Source organism: Malaya genurostris, chromosome 3, assembly GCF_030247185.1.
Source record: "Malaya genurostris strain Urasoe2022 chromosome 3, Malgen_1.1, whole genome shotgun sequence".
NCBI lineage: Eukaryota > Metazoa > Arthropoda > Insecta > Diptera > Culicidae > Malaya > Malaya genurostris.
Window position 1 is genome coordinate 93,460,659 of NC_080572.1, and position 26,373 is coordinate 93,487,031.

Genomic DNA, 26,373 nt, shown 5'->3' on the forward strand with positions numbered 1-26,373 from the left:
GGTACGGGTAATTTTTTAAATTTTTTATCGGGTACGGGTAAATTTTTTTGCTGATCGCTCGGGTACGGGTCGGGTTTGGGTATAAGAATTTCTATACCCGACCATCTCTATTTAGAAATACCTTTAATTACCGTAAACTCTAAATTGGAGCTTACTGCGACATCTCACGGAATGTTCAAACGATTATAATACGTTTAGATTGAAATTCGATCCGATTTTCAGTTTCGACATTACAGAGTAATGAGAGATTAAAATCTCAAATTGCCACTTAAAACAACCTTCATTAAGGGAGGGGTAGGGTCTAAATGATAAAAAAAATCATCATTTTTGCGGTTTTTTCACTGAATTATCGTTCAACAAAATAAATTCAAATGTTTTGCTTGTTAAAAACCATCAATTGAACAACATTTTGTGATTTTTTTCGTGGAAAAATATTGAGAAATAAGTCGGTCAAGAGGTATTTTTGAGGACACTTCTCAAAAATCATGATTTGCGGTGCGCACTGTATCTCAGTGCAGACTAATCAAAAGTGAACAAATCAAAGCAGCATAGTTAGAGTAGAAGTTTTCTAGACTCCAACGTTTTTGTTTGATTTTTTTCAGTTTTTTGAATTTTTGGTGGATTTTCAAAGTGAAAACTACGATTTTCACGAAAAAACCGCCATTTTGTAGATGTAAAATCTCCCCAAAGTAACAAACAACGAAATGGAAAACGTTGGGGTCTGGTTTTTTACATGTAGAAAGTGTGTGCAAAATTTGAATAAAATTTGTGCAGTAGTTTTTGAATGACGATGGACACGGACTATCAAAACCTGCTTTCGAGAAAAGCGCGTTTAAAGTTTTTTGTCTATAAAATCAATGGAAACAATTTATTACTCAAGAGAGCACGTAGGCTCTAACATTTTCAAAAAATCATATTTGTTCTTTTATAATTTGTTATAACGAAACATTTGAAGAATGTTTTGTCAGGTTTTTGAGTCAATCAAAGCAGAAATTTTGGGCCTATGCGCCGAGTTCTTATTTCTTCGCAGTATGAGATAAACGAAGATAATATTGCTGAGTTTTGTCCCGATAGGCATGAAAATTTCGCAGAATATTCTTGATATGTTTTACTATAAGAAAATACAAAGAAAAAAATAAATGATCTTTCAAAAGTGTTAGACCCTATCCGCCCCTTAAAATAATATCATGAGAACTGAAACACCGAAGAATATTCATGCAAAAACACATGCGGATTGATAAAAAAAAGGTTTATCGGGTTTGCAGATTTGGATAGTCGATAACCAAATAAACTTATTTCAGTTTTAGTGGTATTCAGTTTCGATTCTGATTTAATTCGCACTACGATTTTTCAAAGATTTCTACACTGATTTTCAAACATTTTGAAACAAATGTAAACTATACAGCAGGTAAATTTATGTAACTTCAGCTACACCGATTTTATAATTCCGGTTCCAGTATCGAATCGTGTAGCTGTTCTGAGTGAGTAGATCGATGAGTTTATCATTAGCTCAACTCTCGGTGCTGTCTGGTGCATTCAGGCACTTGAATCTCCTATCGGTGAATTCAACGAGGAGGTGACTGGCAGGCGAGGACAAGCCAAAACCGTAAACTCACGATCCTATTCCCATCCAACCGCTAATCCCAATCGATCTTATACATCCCTATCCCATCATCAGCTGCCGTTAGTGGTTTGAGTATCAGATTATACGATGACATAAACGTCAACCGCTGTCAGTTGACAGATCGATCGCGCGCGATACGGTTCAGGTAGATACAAGCCGCAATTGGGAATCTTCGGATCTTCTAGAGTGAACTGTGAGAGAGTGAACATCGAGAAAACGCATTCCGCGTCTAAAGTCTTTTCTTTATTGATTTAGTTTTCCGGAAGTGTTTTAATAGCAACGGAGGACGGTCGTAAACCGCCCGTTGATCGCGAAGTTCGTACCAGTTACTAAGAAGTATTAGTGAGGCGAAAATAGCGCATATTTTCGCAAAAGTGTCGGCCCTCAACCACGTGCTAAAAGCAGTATCCATCACGATGAGTCCTGTACCGACGAGAGCAGTCGAAGGAGGTGAGTCTGATACCTGTCATAACCCAAATCAGCGTCTTCACCCTAGGCGTGAAGAGTGTTTGGGTGCACCACGCCGTGCGTTTGTTGGGTGAACGTAGATTCACCGGTTTCTCTCCCTTACTTTTGTTGCAGACCCGCCCTAACCTCATAGCTCTACCGACACATCGAGCTGCGACTAACGGGAGAGGATCTACGGTCTAATCCGTGCACTAAGGTAAACCTCTATTGCCGAGAGAAAATTCAGTTACAATCGTTTCTCACAGCCTAATCGTTTTCTCAAAAAATCTAAATCGACTAAAACAAAGTTAACGAATTTCATCCGATTCTGGAATTACAGGATGATGAATTTTTAAAATTTAAACCGATATAGAAGATGACAATCCTGAAGAACTTTAAAGGTTAACTCAAAACTATTGCAATTTATTCGTCATATGGCCATACGAATCGGTTACCAGAATAACCGGTGCCTGAATACCGGCTCTGGAAGTACCTTAAATAACCGCAAACTCTAAAGGGGAACTTATTTCGACATATCATGGAATGTTCAAGCGAATATAATACGTTAAGATTCAAATTCGATTTTCAGTTTCGACATTACAGGGTAATGAGTGATTAAAATTTCAAATTGACGCTTAAAATGACGGTCATTTAAATAATGTCATGAGAATTAAAACACCGAAGAGTATTCATAAAAAAAAACATATGCGGATTGATAAAAATGGTATCATCTCACTGCGAGGTGGATTAAACACGTTTTTTATCATTTGAATGGAAGTTTGGCCCTTTTAAAAAAACAGAGCAATTTTTTGAAAAAAAAAATAGGTGTACTAAGTATTTTTTGTGACCAAATCTACATGTCCAGTAAGTGAAATTGAAATATGAGAGAGTGCTGCAAACTTCGGAAACGTGTTCGCGCGAAACGCGTCTTCTCTCAATGCATTTGGTTTTAATCACGATACCTACTAATATACGATAAATAAAAACAACCGCTCATCTGATAACCCACCATCAATCAAGTCGAGTCGATTTCCTATCCGACAGTCATCGATCTAATCAGCTTCGTTAAAACGAAAGAAAATCAATTATGTAAATCAAAACATACGACAACTTTTCGACGCTTTTGAGCATCTTCCACGCACAAAATCTGAACCCACATTTTTGTTTTGCTTCACATAGAGATGGGAAACAAAGTTTACTACTTTATGATCCAATCACAACCACCGCTGTGACAAACATTTATAACGCCATACAGGCAATAAAATCAACGCTAGGAATAACAATCATGTCCATATCTTCTCATTTCAGACATTTTTATAGATTCGATAAAATGTTCCGATTGAGTGGCGAGAAAAAAAATTGCTACACTTTTGTTGCGTGGGTTATTTTACTGTCCGAACGGTGCAAAGCTTATAATATTTGGATCACAGAAACTATTAAAAACGTATACAAATTAAGCACGCCTCTCTCGTAGTATTGAGTTTGTATTGAAAATAAGTTATACTTCTTGAAAATATTCCTCATCATCTCATAACTTACCAATCTGATAAAATGCGTTTAATACACAGCAAACATGCCCAAAAAAGCTATCTGACCAACGTTATTCTCCGTAGCCGACTGGTCAAACGCCGCAATCTGGCTCGGACCCGTAGCAGTCCCAGTCAACGATATAATCGTAATAAGTTCGATTTGCACGACCGACGACCCCCGAATGGCGTCCCGAATGTAGGCCCCCGCCAGGTTCCTGCTGCAGTGCGTGTATCTTATCAATAAACATTTCAATAAACAATAATGTACCGCACAAATTAAAATTTGTAACGCACCCCAAAACGTGGCCGGTGCAACACGACCCAGCGGAACGTTCACCGGATCGTGGCGAAAAAAATGAGACTCCCTCTGGAAGATTACACCGGGATCACGGCGATCCGTACTGCCCTGGGACCCCCGAAACCGGCACGGAAAAGCAAATATAAATTACGTCAGGTTTGACCTCTGCGTCCGTACTACTATATATTGTACGGTTTTATTCATTTGGCCAAAATTGAAAATTTATGCTCCGAATATTTTTCATGCCCGAGATATTCTGAATCGCACTGGGGTTTGCCCAGTTTGCGTTGCTTCCGCACTGCAGGAACTGCCCATTACGGTATTCCTTTTCACCCACAATTTGTTGGCATATCGGAGGGCAATTCTTTTCTCGTTAATTGAAATTAATACAGAAATGGGATATGGAAATTTATTTCAGCACCTGCGTCTCATCCGTTCCACACTCTGCCGCCCCGAAGGAGATACGATTCAAACGATCTGAACAGAAACGATCGACCGGCTTCTGATCGTCTTGACTGTCGGTCAGGCCTAAAATGCGTTTACAATCGGAGAGAAAGTGGAGTTGAAAAGTGTTGGCCAAAACGATATTAATGATACTCATCAACCGTCTCAACTGTCACATCGATTCGACACTGGGCAGGATTTTTTTATGGTGATCGCCCCGTGGTTGGAATCGTTTGGAATGTCTGATTAAGCACCCGTGTCATATACGTTGTACCTTCCTTTGCCCGTCCGGGCGCGAAGGAATCAGGTTGGGTATGTTGATGGGGGAAAATTGATAATTAATGAGCCAGTGGTTGAGTTGACGTGAAGGTGTCGAGTTACTGTTGATTATAGTAGGAAGGTAAAAAAAAAGTGTAAATCTTTGCCAATCGCCTGGACCGGGGTCTTGCGTTTGTCATCATTTAGCCACTCTTGTCCATCGTTTTGGTACAATAACCGGCCTTCTAAAGTTGACATTTGGATGTTGCAGCCGATAGCGACGGAATAAAACTGTTTTGATCAGTTGATATCAGAAATCATTTAAGTTGGGTAAATTAAGTAGTTCAAATGTTTATGCATAAAAAAATATGAACTTCACATGTCATTCACACATTCATTACAACAGCATCATTAAACAAATTCATAGATAACTCAAAATATTCATTCCAAACAAAACGAACTAACCTAAACTTGTTGGAAACGGTTCAGAAATATCCGAAAAAATTGAGCGAAGAAAAAAAATGCTTTTTGGCGGTTTTTGTCTTTCTCTATAGAAAGGTTTTGGAGTTGCTGGAAAACCCATCTTTCGAATGGAGCCTCGGGAACTCATGGTGTTATATGCCATTCGACTCAGTGCGACGGGATCGGAAAATGTCTCTGTGTGTATGTATGTATGTACACATTTCCAAGATTTTATTACCGCTGATTTTAACAAGCTTAGGCTCATTCGAAAGTTACTTCAGGATCATTGATCAAGTTCAAATATCAAAAGGCTATGACTTGCTGCTCCCGGAAATAAGATCGTATAAGTGACTTTACCGAAAAAACACGTTAGTTTTTACCGCTCTTAACACATGGGCTGAAAAGTATTTTTTTATTCAAAATTAACTTTATTCATCAACGTAATCTTCATCAAGAGCAACGCAACCATTCCAGTGCTACTGTACCATTTCAATACCACTTTTGTAGAACGATTTATCTATTACCTCAAAATAGGCTTCAGTTTCAGCGATAACCATTCGTGCAAAATTTCTTACCGGTGAACATTTTTTTCAGGTCTGCTTACAGCCAGTAGTCGCTGGGAGCCGAGTATGGTGGATGTGGAAATAGTTCAAAGTTCAATTCATTAGTTTTGCCTTTGGTTTGATTGACTTGTGACACGATGCGTTGTCATTATGAAACGAATTTTTTTTCGTTGCCGTATGCGGTCATTTCTTTGCAATTTCAGCCTTCAAACACTCCAATAACTTTATATAATATTCACTGTTAATGGTATTTTCTTTCTCAAGATAGTCGATAAATATTACACCACGCACTTTCCAATATACGCAAAATGTCTGTGTGTGTATGTGTGTGTGAGTGTGTGTGTGTGTGTGTATGTGTGTGTATGTACCGTTCATTTGCATTAACTTTTCTCGGAGATGGCTGAACTGATTTTCACAAACTTAGATTTAAATGAAAGATCTATTGGTCATATACAAAGTTCCTGAATATTATTTGGATCCGACTTCCGGTTCCGGAGTTATAGGATAAAATTTGCAAAAAAATGAAAATATATTTTCTAACTTTTCTCATAGATGGAGCGACCGATTTTCACAAACTTAGGTTCAAATGGAAGGTCCTGTAGTCCCATACGAAATTCCTGAATTTCATCTGGATCCGACTTCCGGTTTCGGAAATATAGGGTAAAAGGTGTTAAAAATATTATACCATCACTGAACAGGGAGAAAAACCGTGAAAAGTTTTCTATATCGACCTCAAATCTTCTCAAATTGATAGTTTTATCAGTAGACGGTCAAACAAACCGATTTCGGTTATTCTTTTGAGAATCGAAGAAAATTATTTTGAAGAATACCACAGTATTATAAATGATAGTATAATTGATATGAGAAAGGCATCATTACACCACTAGGTGGATTAAAAAAGGTTTTTTTTTCGTTTAATACTAAACTTTAAAAGACAGCTGTTTAAACTTCATGATATTCTATTCATTAGTTTGTGAGTTATTGTGCTAAGAGTGACGAATACTTAGCGGGACTTTTCTGCCCATGTGTTATATACATAATGGTGCCAATAATATGGGATCACCTCTAATTTCGTAAAGTGGTGCGAAATTTGAGCTAAATATGATATGGGTTAGGGGAGCTGCCCGGCGGTTAAGTTTTGAAAATTTTTCGATATTACAAAATCACCATAAAATTTCCAAAATAGAAATAATTTTTTTGATGCCAAAAGTCTTAAAATTGTTTAAAAAGTGATGTAATTTTTTTTGAAAAAATTTACTTACTGGGACCTGAAAAAAATCTCAAAATCTCGCCTGATTCACAAAAAAGTAATCCATGTAACACTACGTAACGCCTAGAGCGTACAAAAAAAGTAAAGAAAGTAACGTTTCGTAACGCTTGTAACTCACAAACAAGTAACACATGTTACGCTTCGTAACGCCTATAACTTACTAAAAAGTAATGCTTCATAACACCTATTTCTCACAAAAAAGTTACACATGGAACACCCCGTAACACCTCCAACTGACTAAAAAGTAACGCAAGTGTCGTTTCGTAACGCCTTTAACTTAAAAAAATGTAACACATGTAGCGTTTCCTAACGCCTATAACTTACAAGAAAGCAACGCATGTAACGCTTCGTAGCGTCTATAAATTACAAAAAAAACTAACGCATGTAACGCTCCGTAACGCCTATAACTTACAAAACAATAACGTTTATAACGCTTCGTAATGCGTGTAACTAATACCGTTTTCGTTTATTGATCAGAGCAACTCGAAAGCTGACCCAGAGTCGCCCAAACAATTGCTCAGATACTTGTTTTAGCAACCTGGGATCGCTCTTGATCGGACTCCAATGTAGTAGTTTTTCTCTAAAAATGTTCTCGGATCGCACCACGGCATCCATGCGAGTTTGTTTATTTTTTCTTTTTTCTATGAGTTATTGTTTAGTACGCGTGCCACGTGTTTGTTTTACTTGGACCCAGAGTCGCCCGCGTGTAGGTTTAAAAACGAAAACGGTATAACTAAAATATAACGTAGGTATCGCTTCGTAACGCCTACAACTTACAGAAAGTAACGCATGTAGCGCTTTGTAGTCCACATAACTTACAAAAAATAAAGCTTCGTAACATTTATAACTTAATTAAAAGTAACGCATGTAACGTTTCGTAATGCCACTAACTTAAAAAAAGTAACGCATGTGACGCTTCGTAACATGTATAACTTACAAGGTTTTGTAACGCCTATAACTTACAAAAAATTAACACATATAATGCCTATAACTTACAAAAAAGTAACGCATGTAACGCTTCTTAACGCCTATTACATACAAACAAAAAAACGCTTCGTAACGTCTATAGCTTACAAGAAAGTAACGCATATAACGCCTCGTAACGTTTATAACTTACTAAAAGGTAACGCATCTTACGCTTCGTTATGCCACTAGCATGCAAAAAAGTAGCGCATGTAACGCTTTGCAACGCCTATAACTTACATAACGCTTCGTATCATCTATAACTCGCCTATAACTCACGTAACGCTTCGTATCATCTATAACATAGAAAAAAGTAACGCATGTAACGCTTCGTAATGCCTTTAACTTACAAAAGAGCTATGTATATAACACTTCGTAACGCCTATAACTTCCTTAAAAGAAACGCATCATTACTCGTTTACCGCAAGAATATAACCCTTATAACGGTTTTTAACATTCATAATTCCACAAAATAACTCATATGATTTGTAACCCTCAATTTAAGAAATTATCGTATGCAACGCTTTCTAGCTTTTTTAATTTAACGTAACGCTTCCATCTCACGATAATATCGAGTGAAAAGCTTCGTCAAATGGAACATTGTTTCTCGATTGTGTCTTGCATACAACCCGTTAATTTTTTGGGAATATTTTAATGGCTGTGTAAATAATTGATTTGTGAAATTTATCCGATATTCACAACTGCTGAGAACTTTTTGTACCATTCCTTTATCTACAGCAAAACCTTACAATCTGGACATTCAGGGGAACTAAATTAAAGAACCAAATCCGGACTCTAAATCAAAGAACTGAATTCGGAATCGGTTTCGAGCTCGGTTGCAAAATACATGAATCGAATTCAATTCACGAATTTAGAGTTTTAGGATTCTGGAACTGATTTCATCTTCGGAAGCTTTTTTCTAAATTCTAGAACTGAATTATAACCTTGAATTTCGAATCAGGATTGAAGAACGGAATTCAGTGCTCCAAAATCTTGTTCTAGAACTCAGGTTCCGAATTTAATTCCCACATGCATATAACGCCTCGTAATGTTTATAACTTACTGAAAAGTAACGCTTCTTACGCTTCGTAATGCCACTAGAATGCAAAAAAGAAGCGCATGTAACGTTTTGCAACGCCTATAACTTACAGAAAAGTAACGCACGTAACGCTTCGTAACATCTATAACATAGAAAAAAGTAACTCATGTAACGCTTCGTAATGCCTTTAACTTACAAAAGAGCGATGTATATAACACTTCGTAACACCTATAACTTCCTTAAAAGTAACGCATCGTAACTCGTTTACCGCAAGAATATAAGAATATACCCCAAGACTCTGAATCGGAATTCTAGAAACGAAATCTGAAACTGATTTTAGTCATTAAATTCTGGTTCAGAAGTCAGTTCCCACATTCTGGCTAGGAGGTCAGATCTAAAATTTTGTTTCAGTTTCGCGATTTAGAATTCATATCTTCAGTTTTGTTCCAGAAATCTGAAGTTTACTTCCTGAATCAAAATTCTAGCTACAAATTCAGTTTCAAAATCTAGTCAATAATACAAGTCCAAAAATCTCGTTCCAGAAACTAGAATTAGGACTCAGCCTCGGAGTCTTAGTATTAACTTTTGAACCTGTATTCTGGAACTTATTCAGTTTAAGAATTCAGTTCCAAAATTGGTGCTGGTTGAAGGCAACTGCTCGCCACGACATCCGAGAAGCGCTTGAGAACGCAACTACAGAACAGGCATCCAAGTTGTGATCTGTGAGTATTTTACTGTTATTTGGCAAAGTGATGATCACCAAGCAGAGATGCCAGATGAAAATTTCAAATACCTTTAGGCAGGGACTTCAAGTTAACTAGAGAGAGTGGTGCACGGAATCGATTTAACACGAAAAAGGCAAACATGAGCACTTTTCTTCATTGCAGGGGTGGAAATAAGCAATTTTTTTGATTCACCTTAAACACAAATAGTCAGTATTATCTTTTCATATAACATATTTAGTGTAGATAATAGGGGAGACCGGGGCTACAAGTTTTTTGAGATCTAACATATTTTTGAATACTGGATATCGAAGACGAACCTTTCATTTTAATCTAATTGTATATAATTTATTATATATTTTTATCGTTACGAATTGAAATTGATCTATTAAAATAATTTTCGGAATCAAGACAAAAAACTTTGGAATGATTGAATAGTTACCGATACTTTTCCCCGCTTTCGAAAACCTAATTATTAACAATTGTGCCGTACGCCAAGGAAAGTAATTAAACAACTCCTAGAAAACACAACTGTCAAAAAAAGTCATCCTAGTGTTTATATTGTTTATATTTATTGGCAGCCATTGAATTATGTCCACACCCGAGCTCTGTTTCCGTTTTTAAGCTTGAAATTGACGATAGTTTAATAATTCCAACATGAATCGCGATGCCAATGAAGTATTAAATCTCTGATAATGTAGGACTTCGAATAAGTTGTTTGTCTTATTGTAAGTTACTAATCGCTACTGCTTTTAACGATTTTAATTTGTGCTTGCACCGATGATAAAGCAAAGTTCTTCAGAGGCCACCCCCAGTTTATCTTCCACAATGCACCGATACTTGAATTAAACCGGTCCGGTCCGACCGGGTGCGATAAATCACCACTCGGATCCGTATTGCTATTGAAGGTAACAACATATGTCACACGAGCCATTTGTTTCAGTCAGAAAGCGAAGAATTTGAATAGTAATGTGATTTTACACGGCTTGTGGTTCCTCCGGCGCCTTCAACTTGCAATCGACCCGAGGGCTGCGGTTTTTCGCACAATCTCCCGGACGAAGTCAGATGAAAGTCTCTTGATTGCAAATGCGTTGATATCCCGCTCGCCGAGTAGGTTATGAATATGAAACAGACCTCATACCCTCGACGGGTTCCTTTTCCCAACCTTTTCCACGCGGGTGCTTTTCCTAGGCTCGTTGAGACGCATAACTTGCCCTAACATACGCCGGGCCTGCATGCGGTTCTCATCGTTACTTGTACCTATGTTGGGTACACACAGATAATGGATTAAACAGCAATTATTCCGGTCTTTATCGCATAACTCCTCCATCGGACCAGTGAAGGATGGTTCGGTGCAGCACGGGCAGAAATATTAATAATATTGTAAATGTGACATTTATAACATATTGTTATTTATTGTCGTCGTATAAATGTTGAAAGGTTTCTGGTTATGTTTTCTTTCCCGCCAGTAGTCCCCAATGGATAGATACTGTTTGTAAGATTTAAAGAGCGATAAATTTCCCGTTTATGCTCTCTAATAGCTCTATTTTGATAAGCAGTTCGTTGAGCATTAGAAACACGCGAAACAAGTACGGTTAGCTTCATCACATCGAGCTTTCGAGTTATGACGGTGATTGCCTTGGACTTTTCGAATTGAACGATACGGGTTTGTTCGGGTTATGATTTTGACTAGCTCAAAAATGAATTTTAAGAAAATTTATTTATTTTTATATTCATTATATATGTTATAACAATACCCACGTATACTTTTTCAAAACCTGAAATTTTTTAATTGGCTTTGTTTATAATTCACGCATATTTGTTAAATTAGATCGACCGGTTGAATAAACCATTATCTCAAATTATACAACCAAAGCAATATCTTGGTATTACATTCTTTCTGTGAAATTTGACTATTCTGTTTCAACAGACTTCGCTGTTGATTCTTAGCGTACGGAAACATCTAACGTACATCTAACACATGTTAAATGCTCTCTGACACATTTTTAAGTGTTGAAACATGCAAGTTCACATGCCTGCTTCAAAAATGGGTTATGCTTGACACTTATTTGAAAAAAAATGTTAGTAAAATCCAGTCATTTTGCGAGTTACGTTCTTATGAATTGTGTCATATGTAGATTTACGTCACCAGTAAATTCCATAATTATAACTTATAATATGACAGTAGTTCGCTATGTCTCTTTTCAATTGCAACTACTTCTATTTCAAAGATTATATATGTTTTGCAGTTTACTTCATATTCCTCTAAAAGTACAAAAAAGAGTAATCCAGTACACACCTAGAAAATATCGTGTAAATTTACGTCTTCTAAGACCGACATATACGAGCGTCAAAAACGACTAATTTTTACAGTAGAGCAATTCCAGATATGAGCAGACGAAAAAGTGACAAAATCAGAATCGGCCTTCTCCGATTTGGATGAAACTTTGCACATGGCTTCAGTATGGTAAACCATAAGTTTTGAACCGATGGAGAGGTCAATCCGACTCACGACTGATTTTTAAAAAGGGCGTATGTATTTTTGCATTTCACAAAAATTACCCCTTTCAAATCGTTGTAACTCTGAAACCGTTAATTGTACCAAAAAGGCGTTCAGGAAGAAGTTGTAGGGAATCGATTGGGCACTCTAAAAAAATATACACTGAAAAAAATCAGGGTTTTAATTATTTTTTGATAACTTTTAGCTGTTATTAAAACCTATAGATTGATGGCTATCCCATCCGTGCCTTTTGAAAAATGAAGAAGTTACAGCTAAAACAATTTACAGATATATTCGAAATTTCAAGTTCTCGTTGAAAGATAATCATTTAAATAGTAGAATATTATTCTACAGGTTAAAGGCAATAAATTTGTTCATGATACCCTTTCTTCTAAAAGTTGCTGCTCTTGAGATACTTGGATATTTAATTATAACACCGTTTTTTTTATTTTTCCATGAAATGCTTATTTGTTTGCTATATCTACAATTATTACATTACGATCGTATGACTTTCCTTATAAGCTCGCCTACGACAGCGATCACAAATGCTTAACGTGGTATTCAATTTAACCTTGCACTTTTGAGCTTCTAATTTTCCAATTATGGTTTCTGTTAATTGCAAAAATTTTCTGGAACACACAAAACCAGGAAAAGATTTACAACACTTTGAGGTAATATTTGTGAAATGCAAAAATACATAAGCCCTTTGTAAAAATCAGTCGTGAGTCGGACTGACCTCTCCATCAGTCCAAAACATATGGTTTGCCATACTGAAGCCATGTGCAAAGTTTCATCCAAATCGGAGAATGTCGAGTGTGATGATCTGCTAAGCATTTCTGGCATTTCTCAGTATGTCTAACACATACTTAATGCATTCTGACATATTTTTAAATATTAAAGCATGTAAATTTACTCGTCTACTGTAAAAATAGTGTATGTTCGACTGACACACATGAAAATCATTCTTGTAAAATTCAGTCATTTTACGAGTTACGTCCTTATGATTTGAGTCATATGCGGATTTACGTCACCGGTAAATTTCATTATTTTCATTTTTATCATTATTGTTTCTTTGTAGGTTAGACCGGGGCTAAGCCGGACAGCTTTTATACACACTAAAAAAATGTTACATCTTTCTAGATGCACATAAAAGGAGCGTCGCGATTCACTTACATTCACAATACAAAGCATTTAAAGATAAGTCATATCATTAACTTCAGAGTTGTTTTTGTTGGAACTCACATCGATACAGACGCAAAATTTAAGTTTACATGCTAGTAGATTTAATATTGTGTCATCATCGAAGAAATTACGGCATACTTGAATTTACGTCAAGCGTAAATTTCATTTTTTCTAAGAGTGTACTATTTAACAATCTATTTAACAATCCAAATACCAAGTCTCAAATTGAATATTTGATTTTTACCGTTCCAAGTTTTTTTCACGCGCCCCATATGCCCTATCTGCATTCCAATTTTCATTCCTTTGGCATAAACATCGCATAGAAAATATTGAATACTTCAACTTTACCGAGTCATACCTTTGTTGTTAGTCAACCGATCTTCAAAATTTGTTCACCATTGGAAAAGTAATACTTCCAGAAATAAAATGCACTGAAAAAAACGAGAAATAGGGCTGTCTACCCAAAGTAATAATGAAAACTGTAGATAGATGACCTAAGAAAAGATGAGACTTTTTACAATGATCGTAAATATCTAGAAATTCAAAGCGATGACCTATATATCATTCGATTGCTAGGGACACCAGCTACAATTTTCGCTCAACTATCATTCCTGCACAATCAAAAGAAAACATTAAGAAATCGATGAATTTATAAATATATATGAATTTTTCATTTTGTTTTTTTCACATGTTTGTATATAACTCAAAAATCAAAGCGATGACATGTACCTTTTTTTTTTGATTCAAAATATTGGAATCATTACCAGAAACAATGTATTGATGACCAAAATTTATATATCCGTTCAAAGAAGCTCAAGAAATTTTTTTACAAATACAGAGAATTTCTATTATTGGGAAAATTTTGCCAAACAAAATCAAATCAAAACTTTTTAATTTTATGGCATATATTTTTTTATTATTTTAGTTGGAAATTTATTATGAACAAAATTTACAAAAAAACTGAAACTTGGATTTCACTGAAAATCTTAAAAATGTTGTTAAATATACCTAAACTCTAAAAATAATTATGTTTTTGTATTGGACAAAACATCTAACCAATTTTTATGCACAACCCAAACGGAATTGATAACTACTAAGATTAGGTTTTCCGTAAAATCTCAAAAAATCGATAGAAGATCGCAAATTTCAAAATTTCTGATATATATTGTGTTCCAACGTTTCTGCAAATCAAAGTGAAAATATTAGAATCTGTTTTGATTTCATCTGTTTCAAAGAGACGTAGATTACATTTTAAATTATTTCAATGGCTTTGTACAATAAGAAATAGAACATAAAATTATAAGAATTTCATATACTAACCCATGGCAAAAGAAACCAACTACAATTAAAATAAAAAATTATTGCTTGATTTTTGTTTTACAAGCATTTAAGAACAAACACATATATCTTAAATTTTCTGCTATCCTAAACGACATCAGTTATAATCGATAGAATATTAAAATTTAAATATCACAAACATAGAATTATTTCGGAATGCATAGAATTCGAAATTTTTTTGAATTTTCTATTAGAAAATAATTCAGAAAAAGTAGAATTCTGAATTTAGCACAAAAAATCACACGAAATTAAGTAAAACTTGTTTTTATCCACCTAGTTGTGTAATGATGCTTTTCTCACTTCTCTCTTATTCTCACATAAAAAATGTATTCTTCAAACAGTTTTGTTTGATTTTTGAAAAACATGAAAGCTAGTGCACGAACTAGTGTAACCTACAAAATGAAACAGTTCTCAAATCGGTTAGGCCATCTTTCTCAGTGAAGTGAGTTCCACTATTTCAGGTACTTATGAAACTGGAATCGCCACGAATATTCGCTTTGCAGCAGCTTTTGCGATTAGCACCAACCAACCAATCTATTTGCAGCTTACAGTTGTTTTCGCCTCGAAAAATAACCTCTTCGTTTAAATAAACTGCTATATCTACATTGAGACAAACGAAAAAAAAATCCGTTTCTTGTATTTGACAGAAAATATTTTCGATCATGTTTATAAAAAAAAACTGATTTTGAACTTGTTTTGCTCATAACTTCGGTTCAGAAAACGCTACCTGAATACGCCAGTCATTAAAAAATTGGTTTAACAAACTTTAAAAGATGTTCATAGATACCTATACTAAAAGAGAAAAATATAAATGCTAGTGCAAAAAATCTGATTTTTTGAGGAACACCCTAAGTTGCTCTTTAAAAATAGCTGTAACACTAAAACCGTTGCAGATACTACTGTGGTGTCCTCAGTAAAGCTTCTATCTCTATCTATCTATCTATCTCAATATATCCGGAAAATAAGTTTTGGATCACCTTAATAACAAGAGCCACCCTAATACCATGTACATCAACATATGGCTTACCTTTACTGATCATTTGTTTTGAAGACATCATAGCTCTAAAATATAAGGTTAAGCCACAAATGTTTTGTCCCCCTAAATTGTGAATCCGGACCAGAGCTGCAAATTGTCAGTCATGTCAAATGACCTTGACAGACTGACTTAAATCATCGTCAACTGTAATCGGCACGATCAAAGTGTCTGTCAAATGAGATACTCGATAGTTCAATGACCAAGTAGAACTATACTCAGTCAAAGACAGGTGACGCATTTTGTTCTCTCTCATTCCCTGTTGAAGTAAAAAAATTCCTTGAGAGTACTAACATAAACATAAACATGATAAAGTTCATTGTTATTTGTAAAAAGTCATTGGATTTCGGAGTTTATTGGTGTACATGAATTTAATTCAATGTTTATGCTGCTTGATAAATATTAATTGTAATCAAGTAGTGACAGGAGAAATGAAGATAATATCAATCGCATCGGCAATCAATGAGCGTCCTGGTGAGTATAATATCAAGAGAATTTAAGTTATGACAGATCGGCTCTCAGACACTCAATATATGATGATTGGTAGAGCCTGGTTGGCAGCAGTCCAGTGACATAAACTTTCCAATCTTCGTCGTTCAAAGTTGCTCGTTGATAGTGACATTTAGCAGCTCTGATCCGGACCACTGTGCAATGCAATTCAACTCGGAAATTTAAAAATTTCCGATCTTTTACCTATTTTTTGAGATTCTACGGCAAACCTACAACAAAATCAGAATTTTAGTAGTTATCAATCGCGTTTGGGTTGTGCATAAAAATTGTTTAGATCGTTTGTCCAATACAAAAATATAAATATTTTTAGAGTTTTAGGTTAGTTCTCAAATTTTTTAAAATTTTCAGTGAAATCCAAGTTGCAGTTTTTTTTTGTAAATTTTGTTCATAGTAAATTTCCAACTAAAATAATAAAAAAATATATGTCATAAAATTTAAAAGTTTTGATTTGATTTTATTTGGCAAAATTTTCCCAATAATAAAAATTCTCTGTATTTGTTCCAAATTTCGTGAGCTTCTTTGAACGGATATATAAATTTTGGTCATCAATACATTGTTTCTGGTAATGATTCCAATATTTTGAATCAAAAAAAAATGTACATGTCATCGCTTTAATTTTTGAGTTATATACAAACATGTGAAAAAAAATTAAAGCTGGTATCACTAGCAATCGAATGATGTGTAAAAATATATAGGTCATCGCTTTGAATTTCGAGATATTTACGATCATTGTAAAAAGTCTCATCTTTTCTTAGGTCAACTATCTATAGTTTTCATTATAACTTTGGGTAGAGAACCCTATTTTTAGTTTTTTTTCAGTGCATTTTATTTGTGGAAGTAGTACCTTTCCAATGGTGAACATATTTTGAAGATCGGTTGACTAACAACAAAGTTATGACTCGGTAAAGTTGAGGTTCTCAATATCCGATTCGCAATGCAGGTGCCGCATGAATGCAGATAGGGCACATTTTGAGCTTGAAAAAAAACTTGGAACGGGAAAAATCAGATTTTCAGTAGTTGTTCCCAAACGATCGTCAATAATGATATACTTAAAATAATCTGCAAATTAAAAAAAATTCGAGGATGTAAAATTTATTGAAATTGGTCGAGTAACAACTGAGCTATGATAGCTCAAAGTCGCCGTTCCAACTTTTTTTGAGGCTTGGTGCTCCGCGTAACTTTTTTAGGCTTGGTATTAGGAGTGTTAATAAGGCACACTGTTTTAGTTCTGAGATGTCAAGTTCAAACCGGACAATTTAAATATCTTATGAACTGACAAGTATTTCTATCCCCGGATTAGCACTATAAACGCGCTTTGGTGTGACTGGCAGACGTCAGTTATCTGGGTGACGTTAAGTCAATTCAGTTTGGCACAAATCATGTTCTGGTCAAAACGTGCCCGAATTTAACTGAATTTTATTTTAAATGGGTGACTTATAACCACTCATACATACATTGCTCTACTCGATGAACTGTGTTAAATTGTGTAGAACACTTGGCCCTCCGGTCCAATTTTTACAAGTTCATTTTTTCAAGTGATAGCTGACACTTTTTGTATAATTAATAGAATAGAATCGTTATCATGATTTTGTGGTAACATTAACAAGTAGGTACAAATTAAATAAAAGAGAATATCAAAGACGGTAAAAACTACAAATGGTCCCATCTGTTAATGGGAGTTTATCTATATTATATTTTCTTGCAATTATTATTGCATAGTTCTCTATATTTTCTGAAAAAAATCTAATAAGCTGGAAAGATGTTGTTCTTTTCCATAATGCAGGATAGTAGAAAGAAGTGATTGCCACTTACATTACAATAAACGTTACCTCTAAACAAAAAGTGGTTATCATTTTCAGATTCAGACTCGATTACATTTCCATATACAGATGTTCAATACAGAACTATGATTTCCCGATACAAATATACAGATTTTTATCCTGAAAAATATAGATTTTAATATGACGTTGTAAGCTTTACTCGAAAGGTGTTTTCTTCTTCTATACCAGCACTTAGCGGTTTTGAATCGTCATTTTGCATGACGGTTTGAAGGTTTAGACACTGGATTAAATTGTGCAGTAACTTTTAAGACAACGTGAACTTTAATTTGAATCATGATTTGTGGGTTTAACCGTTACTGAGAAATCGAAGTGAGTTCCATTATTGGAGCTTTTCTTCACTATTGCCGGTGCGTCGCAACCGGAAAACGGTAGCTAGTAATCCCAAAGCAAAGCCTGGGTATTACATTCCTGTAGTGGAATTTGACCTTCTGTTTCAACCGACTTCGCAGCCGATTCAGAGTGTACAGAACCATTGCATGGCTGGTGCTACGATTTTACTGACACTACGAATCCTTCCAGGTCGGGGCTCGAACATAACTAGTAATCCCAAGGTAGGTTTAAATATCCACTAACTAACAAGATCTGCCAACTAGATGAATGTACCAGTAAGTTTTATAAAGATTGTACCTCGATTCGCCATCACTTTTTCGCACTGTAATACCGGAACCGGGAGTCGGATATGGATCAACTTTTCGGACACTTTTAAAAGATTTTCAAGACGTTTTATTTGCATCTTAGCTTGTGAAAATCGGTTGAGAAATTTATGAGGAAATAGAGTGTGCATTTTCTCACAAATTTGAACATGTAATGTAATTCCGGAACCAAAAATCGGATCAGGGTAAAATTCAACTGCAATCTATAGGACCACAGAAATTTTCATTCCAATCTAAGTTTGTGCAAATCGGTTCAACCATCTCTGAGTAAAGTGTGTTACGGTTTCTACCATTTTTTAGGTGCATATCACACTGTAACTCTGGAACCGTAAGTCGGATCGAGATAAAATTCAATAGTAAAATAAAAACAGTTCGTATGGCCATAAACTAACATGACCAACAAATTTGAACAGTTTCGAGCACAACTTAAAATATATTTTACGATTTTCTATGGCTGTTTGAAATTTTGAAAACTTGTCACCTTGTAATGTTAGAACCGGAAGTTGGATCTGTATATTTTTATGAGATCATCAGACCAGTCAATTTGTCAATTTGAGTTTGATTCTTTGGAAATCTTGTATGAGTTTATTAGGTCTTAGACTATCTTGATCTGTAACCTGCCGTGATTATTTTCATTTTTTGTCCATATCACCCTGTAATTCCAGAATCGGAAATCGGTGCAAAAAGGAAATTTGCGAACTTTTTATGAGATAACAAGTCGTTTCATTTAAATCTAAGTTTTCGACAATCGGTTCAGTCGTCTCTGAAAAAAATGCAATAAATGCGGATCCAAATGAGTAACAGTATTTGTTACACACACACACACATTCACACACAGATATTTGCTCAGTTCGTCGAGCTGAATTGAATAGTATACGACATTTGGCCCTCGATTAAAAAGTCGGTTTTCCCGGTGATTGTAGTGTCCTTCTACATGATAAAGGTGAAAAAACTTTGAAATAATACAATGAAAAATTTCAGGCCGAACACATAGATAGCGCTAGTTTTATTACAGTTACCTTGTTTTAGGTAATACTCACCTTTAAAAGAGCTGTTTAAATTTCATGATATTCTATTCAATAGTTTGTGAGTTATTGTGCTGAGAGTGACGAATATTTTGTTTATTTTCTAAACAATAGATCAAAAGCAAGTACATATTTCAATTTTACACTGCTTCTTGATGAGAAAAAAACTGCCGTTCAAGCGAAGCAAATGAGGCGGTAACACCAGAAAACATAAAAAAAACCTGTTTTAATCCACCTAGTGGTGTAATGATGCCTTTCTCGTGTATAATATTGTGGTATTCTATTCAAAATGTTTCTTTTAGATTTTTGAAAGAAACCAAGAGATTGTTTGTGCATTACCTAGTATAACATAGAGAATGAAACAGTTCTCTGATCGGTTAGGCCATCCTTATAAAAACGAACTGGGATTACTATTATATGCACTTCCGGCACCGGAGCCTGAGAACCGGTATAATCGAAGTAGGTTCGTACGGCCACCAACTAACATGACGTACTATTAATTTTTATTCAAATTTTGAAGATTTTATACAATTTTGCCATCGCACTCTAAATGACGATTTAAATGTTATATCCGAAAATATGCAGTAATTTTTGGTAGAACCATAAGACCTTTCATTTGACCTTATGAATGACAGTTTTGAGACCAGTTTACATCGTTTTTTACGGTTTTTGTTTCGCCAGTTCAAGTGACGGTGTACAATATTGAACACACTTTACCCTATAACTCCGGAACCGGAAGTCGGATCCTGATGAAATTCAGGAATTCCGTATGGGACTGTGAGACCTTTTATTTGAATCTAAGTTTGTCAAAATCGTTTCAGCCATCTCCAAGAAAACCTAGTGATATTATTTGACACACACATACACCCACACACACACACACGAGTGTTGTACGCACGCAGTTGTTTTATAGCGTTTTCTCTAAAATTACTACCATTCTGCGATTTCGGTTGAAGCGATAAATTTTTTCTCATTATTAATCGAGTTCATCTTATATAAATGAATATTAAGCACTCCAAATTTACTTCAACACCCTCAATTTACATAACATGGGATGGTATCCAAACTCGCATGACACAAGCTTCAAATCGTTTTATAGCGCTTTGTGTCTTGCTGTCTAGCAACAACCTACCTCTGGCATGCTACGCGTAGAACTGGTACGTTAGCTATAATTGAGCTAATTGTTATCGTAAATACATACAAATTCATTCATTTTCACAAAAAGTTTGAAAACATAAAAAATTTCTTGCCGTCTTGAAAACACTTCCAATCTGTTAATGATTTGTGGGGATACTTGAACCACTTTTTGTGGGGTTACATGAACCACTTTCGTCAATGCTGCTGGAGGTTTTCTACCACATGTGATGGTATTTCCACGGGATAACTTCATTCCTAAAATGTTGAAAAACAGTGTGCCTTGCAAAAAGAACAGGATACCAGTAAATTCGAACATCGGACGCATCGTGCACGAAAGCTTTTGATTGCGTTTCGAGCATACATAGTGTATCGGTAGAACAAAAGAGTGAAGATATACCAAAGCAGAGAGCGGATATCCAATACTCAGGTGATGAGATATATCGGGGTTGAATTTCCAACCAGAATTTTTCTGGCCCTAAGAGGCGAATGACCTAAAGGTTAAATCCTCCATGATCGAGACAAAAGAATGTTTAACACTCTTGCACACCCTCTCGGGGAGACGTCGGCTCGAAAATGCCTTGTTTGATATTCCTTCGCTCTGTTTCTCTAGCGATACATAATGTAAACATAAAGCTTTTTTAGGTCGACGCGATTGATGCAAATGGTGCAGAATTGTCCGATGACGGGCCGATCGAAGCGCTACAATCGGCCCTATATCGTGCTCAATCGGTCCGATAATCGGCCCGATGATCGGGCCAATGCGGGTCGACAACATCCACCGGGATGCATGAATGCAGAATAGTTTTCAGAGGTGTTGAAGCTTTTTATTAAATTTTCGAACGCGTTGAAAACAAATCTGAAATTATTAAATTTCGAAAACCACGAAGGCCACCTGTACATTGGGATTTTTGGACTTAGCAAAGAAAAATGGCATTATAATTTTAACTTTACCACCACACAATAAGATGCAACCATTAGACAGAACTTCATTTACAGTTCATTTAAAACAGCTTACTACCATTCTCTGCATGCAGATCTTTGCAGCAACCATTTACAATTTACGAGGTTGCAGAATGCGTGAATACTGCGCATGACACTGCAATTACCCCAACGAATATAAAATCTGGATTTCAAAAGACAATTCAGTCTGACATGCTCTCTAACATTGACAATATTCCGTTGACATCGATAGTGCCAAAAAAGGCAAAAGAATTCTAAATAAATGTGGATTTCTACAAGGACAATCTCCAGAAAACATACGAGTGTTCCCAAAGGCTACCGCTACAGATTCTCAAACAAAGGCAGACAAAGTCATTTCATCCGTTACGCTAAATAAATCTGATATTTATTTTATATTTTTTTAAAAAAAGAGACATGTTCAAAAATGCATGGGGATACTTGAACCATCTGACATAATATTGTAAAAAGCTGCTATTTATGTCAAAAATCGAATTTACATTTATTGATTACATTGAATATCGAAAAGAAAGGTTTGTTTTGATTAACCGTAGGAAAAACATGTTTTACCCCAAATAGTTTAAAAGATATTTTAAATAACAAAAAAAGTGGTTCAAGTAGCCCCACTCTCCCTTAAATATGAACTTTGCAATTAATACGTAAAAATATTTCCAATCAATTTAAGGAATAATATTACAGATTGTAACTAAACTGACTGAGCTGTAAGTGTACAAAAGCTGACCGCATTTCTATTTGTATTTACCCTTGAAATTATAATTCGCACCCCTATATAGAAAACAAAGATGTGTTCTATATCAAAATCCACAAAATTGTTTTGAATGATCGATAAGTGAAGTTGCGTGAGTTAACTGACACCGTAAAAATATCAAAAGAAAGTTTTGGCTTTATATTGCATGAGGCATTTGACGATAAGAAAGCTCTGTTCAAAGTGGGTGTCGTATTCCTCACTGTTGACCAGAATCAAGATCGTGTTTGATGATTTTGAGCTGTGTTTAGCCATATTTAAACGTAACAAACCAGATTTTTTGCGTCGATATGCGACAATGGATGAAACATGGATTCATCACTACACTGCGGAATAAAAACGATCGTCATCTTAGTGGACATCAACTGGTGAACTTCGTTCAAAGAGCTCGAAAGCACAACAAACGACTGGAAAGGTTTTGGCCTCGGTATTTTAGGATAGGCGTGGTGTAGAATACCATTAACAGTGAATATTATATAGGGTTATTGGAGCGTTTGAAGCATGAAATTGCAAAGAAATAACCTTATACGGCGAAGAAAAAAAATTTGTTTCATTATGACAACGCATCGTGTCACAAGTCAATCAAAACAATGGCAAAACAAATGAATTGAACTTTGAATTATTTCCACATTCACTGTACCCGCCAGATTTGACTCCCAGCGACTACTGGCTGTTCGCAGACCTGAAAAATGTTCGCCGGTAAGAAATTTCGCACGAATGAAGAGGTTATCGCTGAAACTGAAGCCTATTTAGAGGTAATAGATAAATCGTTCTACAAAAGTGGTATTGAAATGTTAGAGCGTTGCGCTTGATGGAGATTACGTTGATAAATGAAGTTGATTTTGAACCATTAAAATCGTGTTCTCTTTGTTAGATCCGGGACTTTTCAGCCTACGTATAGACAAGTACGGAATAATAAAGGAGAGACTAGTGAGTGAATTACGCGAACGGATATTTGAAAAGAAGTGGATTTATATAAAAACATATCTTCGAGTAGATTGAAAAGCCATGTAAAAATATTACATCAACATTTTGCGAGAAAAACTAGGTGTTTTGTTGATCCAGGCGGGCCTTCAAAAGAAGCTTACATTTTAGCAAGCTTATTGCGAGAAAGATCGAGTCGCTCTTCCAGTCCTGTCGAAACTGCCGAAATGGCTTTCTCAAAGCCCAGACCGTATGCCCATCGGAAATTTGTGAATGAATCTCGATGCCAGGATCGATTAAACTGATGCCAGTTATGAAAATAACTACTGTGAAGCTCTGGAGTGCGTCTGGGATAAGTTTGATTCACAGCACCCTTAGATTCTGATGGAAAGCATGTCAAAGCACCTGCATCATTTTCTGAACGCCAAGGGAGAACATAATGCTTTTCTTTCACTTCGATTTATCTTTTCTCTAATTGGAAAATTGGATTTCGGAATAATGCTACAGTGTGTTGACTTTAATTTGAACCCAAGAAATGAGAAAAATAATGACAACATTTTCAACCAGTATACCAGTGAATATGCCGTAAGGGAACTGTCATCTTGTTCGTGGTTGCACTATTTCCGACTCCTCCCCTTTCACTATTTCTTTCCGAATAACTTTGTAGAAAATTTTCATAAAACTGAAACAAAAACTTTTATTTTCTTTAAAATAATAATAGCTCTTTATAAATAGGTACGTGTCCACGCAGTTAAAATTCTTCTAAAACAACACTCTGCATTGAAGAGCAAAAAAGAAGTACATAATGTTTATACAGAAGAGAGTGCAAAAGTAGTACAGATTGAAAACCAGGAGTTCCTTACATATAATCAATAAATAATAATAGCTTTAAAACAACACTCTGATAAAATCATTCAAAATTGAATCCAGCGTTGATCCCATGCGTACTAAAAGGAAAAAGCTAGAAACAAATGCTTTTTTCGCAATCAATCAATAATCAATCAATCGTTTATGAAACCTCACGGGAAATCTCTGCTAACTGATAGCGCTTCTCAATCAGACTTCGGATTTCGATTTGAGTGTTGCTTGAGTATGTGTAAATGGTATTTTAGTAGTCTATTTGTACACTATCATCTGGCACCATCGGTTGATACTGGCTGTGAGGTGGTTGTTCATGAAATAGTACTGCCCCGTCTGTCGTAAACATCGGAAATCAACGAATTTGGGAAATGCATTGAATTAATTTCGCATACTGGCAAATTTGTCCCTTACTAACTAACACTGTACTCGGTTGCCAAGCGGGTAACGCTTAGTGCCTTAGAGGATTTCCTCGTCTCGAGGACAACAACTTATTTTCAACTTTCGATTCATATTCATGATATATAACTGGCCTTACAATTATATGAAAAATCTTCCGAAAATATATTGTTGTATTACATTTAATTGGTGTCACGAATATTCTCTACTTTCAGTTTTCTAAATGCGAGGATTTCTTAACTTTTTCGTTGTTTTTATAAATTGTCGAGAGTTGATTTTGGCACTTCTTGCGTTGTAAGTATAAATATTCAATACCCTGTCCTACACTAACTACAAACACTACACTATTCTAGAACAAGTGTTATGATCAATCACATTTTGAAAAGAGTAGTATAAATACAGGAGAGAAACGGGCGCCGGAAAACTATCACCCGGAGAGTGCTTTCGTCCGCACGAAGGTGAGATCCAGCGGAACGGGTCGCGGTGGGCTTGTTTCTACAGATGACAACACTTGCGAATCGGACACCTCGCCGAGCGATGGCGACGCGGAATCCAACCGCTGAGGAGATCCGGATGAACTGGACGATTTGCACTTCATCGACAGATCGATTGGCTCGTGCTGTTCGAGGACATGATTGCTGGATGCCGTCAGTGTCAGCGAAACAGGTGGGATTGCGAAAGGCATCGGAAAATATGGTGTCGTTTCTGGTCGAAAGATGGCAGGCGGTGCAGAGTAGGGAGATATTCGATCCAAAAGAGGCCGAAAACTGTCAGCTGTGATGGCTACCGTCGACGACGAAGATGAAGACGGTGTTCGGTTGATCTTCGGGCTAATCTTGGTCAGGGTCACTTCGGGTATTTCTATCTTGGGTGACTTTGCGTGGTTACTTTTCGTGAAGTGATCTCTGAAGCCGATGTTTTCTTCCGGATCGGCGGAGGATGCACCCGAGTCGCTGGGCGAACAAGGTCTCTTCAACTCCTTCTTAATAGTTACATTGTTGTTATTGTTGTTGTTGTTATTGTTACAGAGATTCGATAGAAAGTTGGCAGGAATGAAGCCATTCGGAAGCATCCCAGGAGAGCTATTATTTCGACTTCCACTGTTATTATGATTACTGCTGTTATTGTTATTATTGCTACTGCTGGTGTCGTTATTATTGCTAGCAAGAATGTTGTTGTTGTTGTTTTTATGGGCCTGCTGTTCCTGCAGCAAACAATGAATTTTGAACCAATTCGATCGGCGGCCATATCGTGAACCGCTTTTGGACATTCCGACCACCAGACACTTACGCAGCCGGCACGCCTTGCAAGCGGTACGATTCTTCTTGTTGATGACACATTCTCCGTTGTTTTTGCATTCCGAAATCGATGACAAATTGTTGTACGTGCGGCCAAAGAACGACTGCAAAGATAAAAAGAAGAAGAAGAAAGTTAGGACAGTTTCTTTGTACTTGAAGGCCCGACTTTGGACGGGCACGTATCGAGAGTAATGTCGCACAATTTAATGCTTATTCATAAATGCAAGTTGAGAGATGAGCTTCACCGAGGCCGGCGAAAAAAAGAAAAAAAATAACGCTCCAAGGAGTGTCTGCCAATTTCGGGGTGAAACCAGTTCTACAAGTCAATTACCG

General features: G+C 36.1%; 1 protein-coding gene and 1 long non-coding RNA gene across 3 annotated transcripts in view; one reads left to right on the forward strand and one right to left on the reverse strand.

Annotated features, from left to right (window-relative positions):
• The first annotated feature begins 1,484 nt into the window (after positions 1–1,484).
• LOC131439312 (uncharacterized) lies at positions 1,485–25,221 on the forward strand. The gene is made up of 4 exons (XR_009231101.1): positions 1,485–2,074; positions 2,207–2,288; positions 24,958–25,036; positions 25,096–25,221. It is a non-coding gene; the product is annotated as an uncharacterized LOC131439312 (long non-coding RNA).
• The window catches only part of LOC131439311 (protein embryonic gonad-like), a 365,978-nt gene continuing 363,816 nt past the window's right edge, over positions 24,212–26,373 (reverse strand). For both annotated transcript variants that reach the window (XM_058610190.1, XM_058610191.1), the window contains one exon: positions 24,212–26,144. In XM_058610190.1, the coding sequence (XP_058466173.1) occupies positions 25,170–26,144 (975 nt within the window). In that variant the 3' untranslated portion in view covers positions 24,212–25,169. The remainder of the gene's footprint in view (positions 26,145–26,373) is intronic.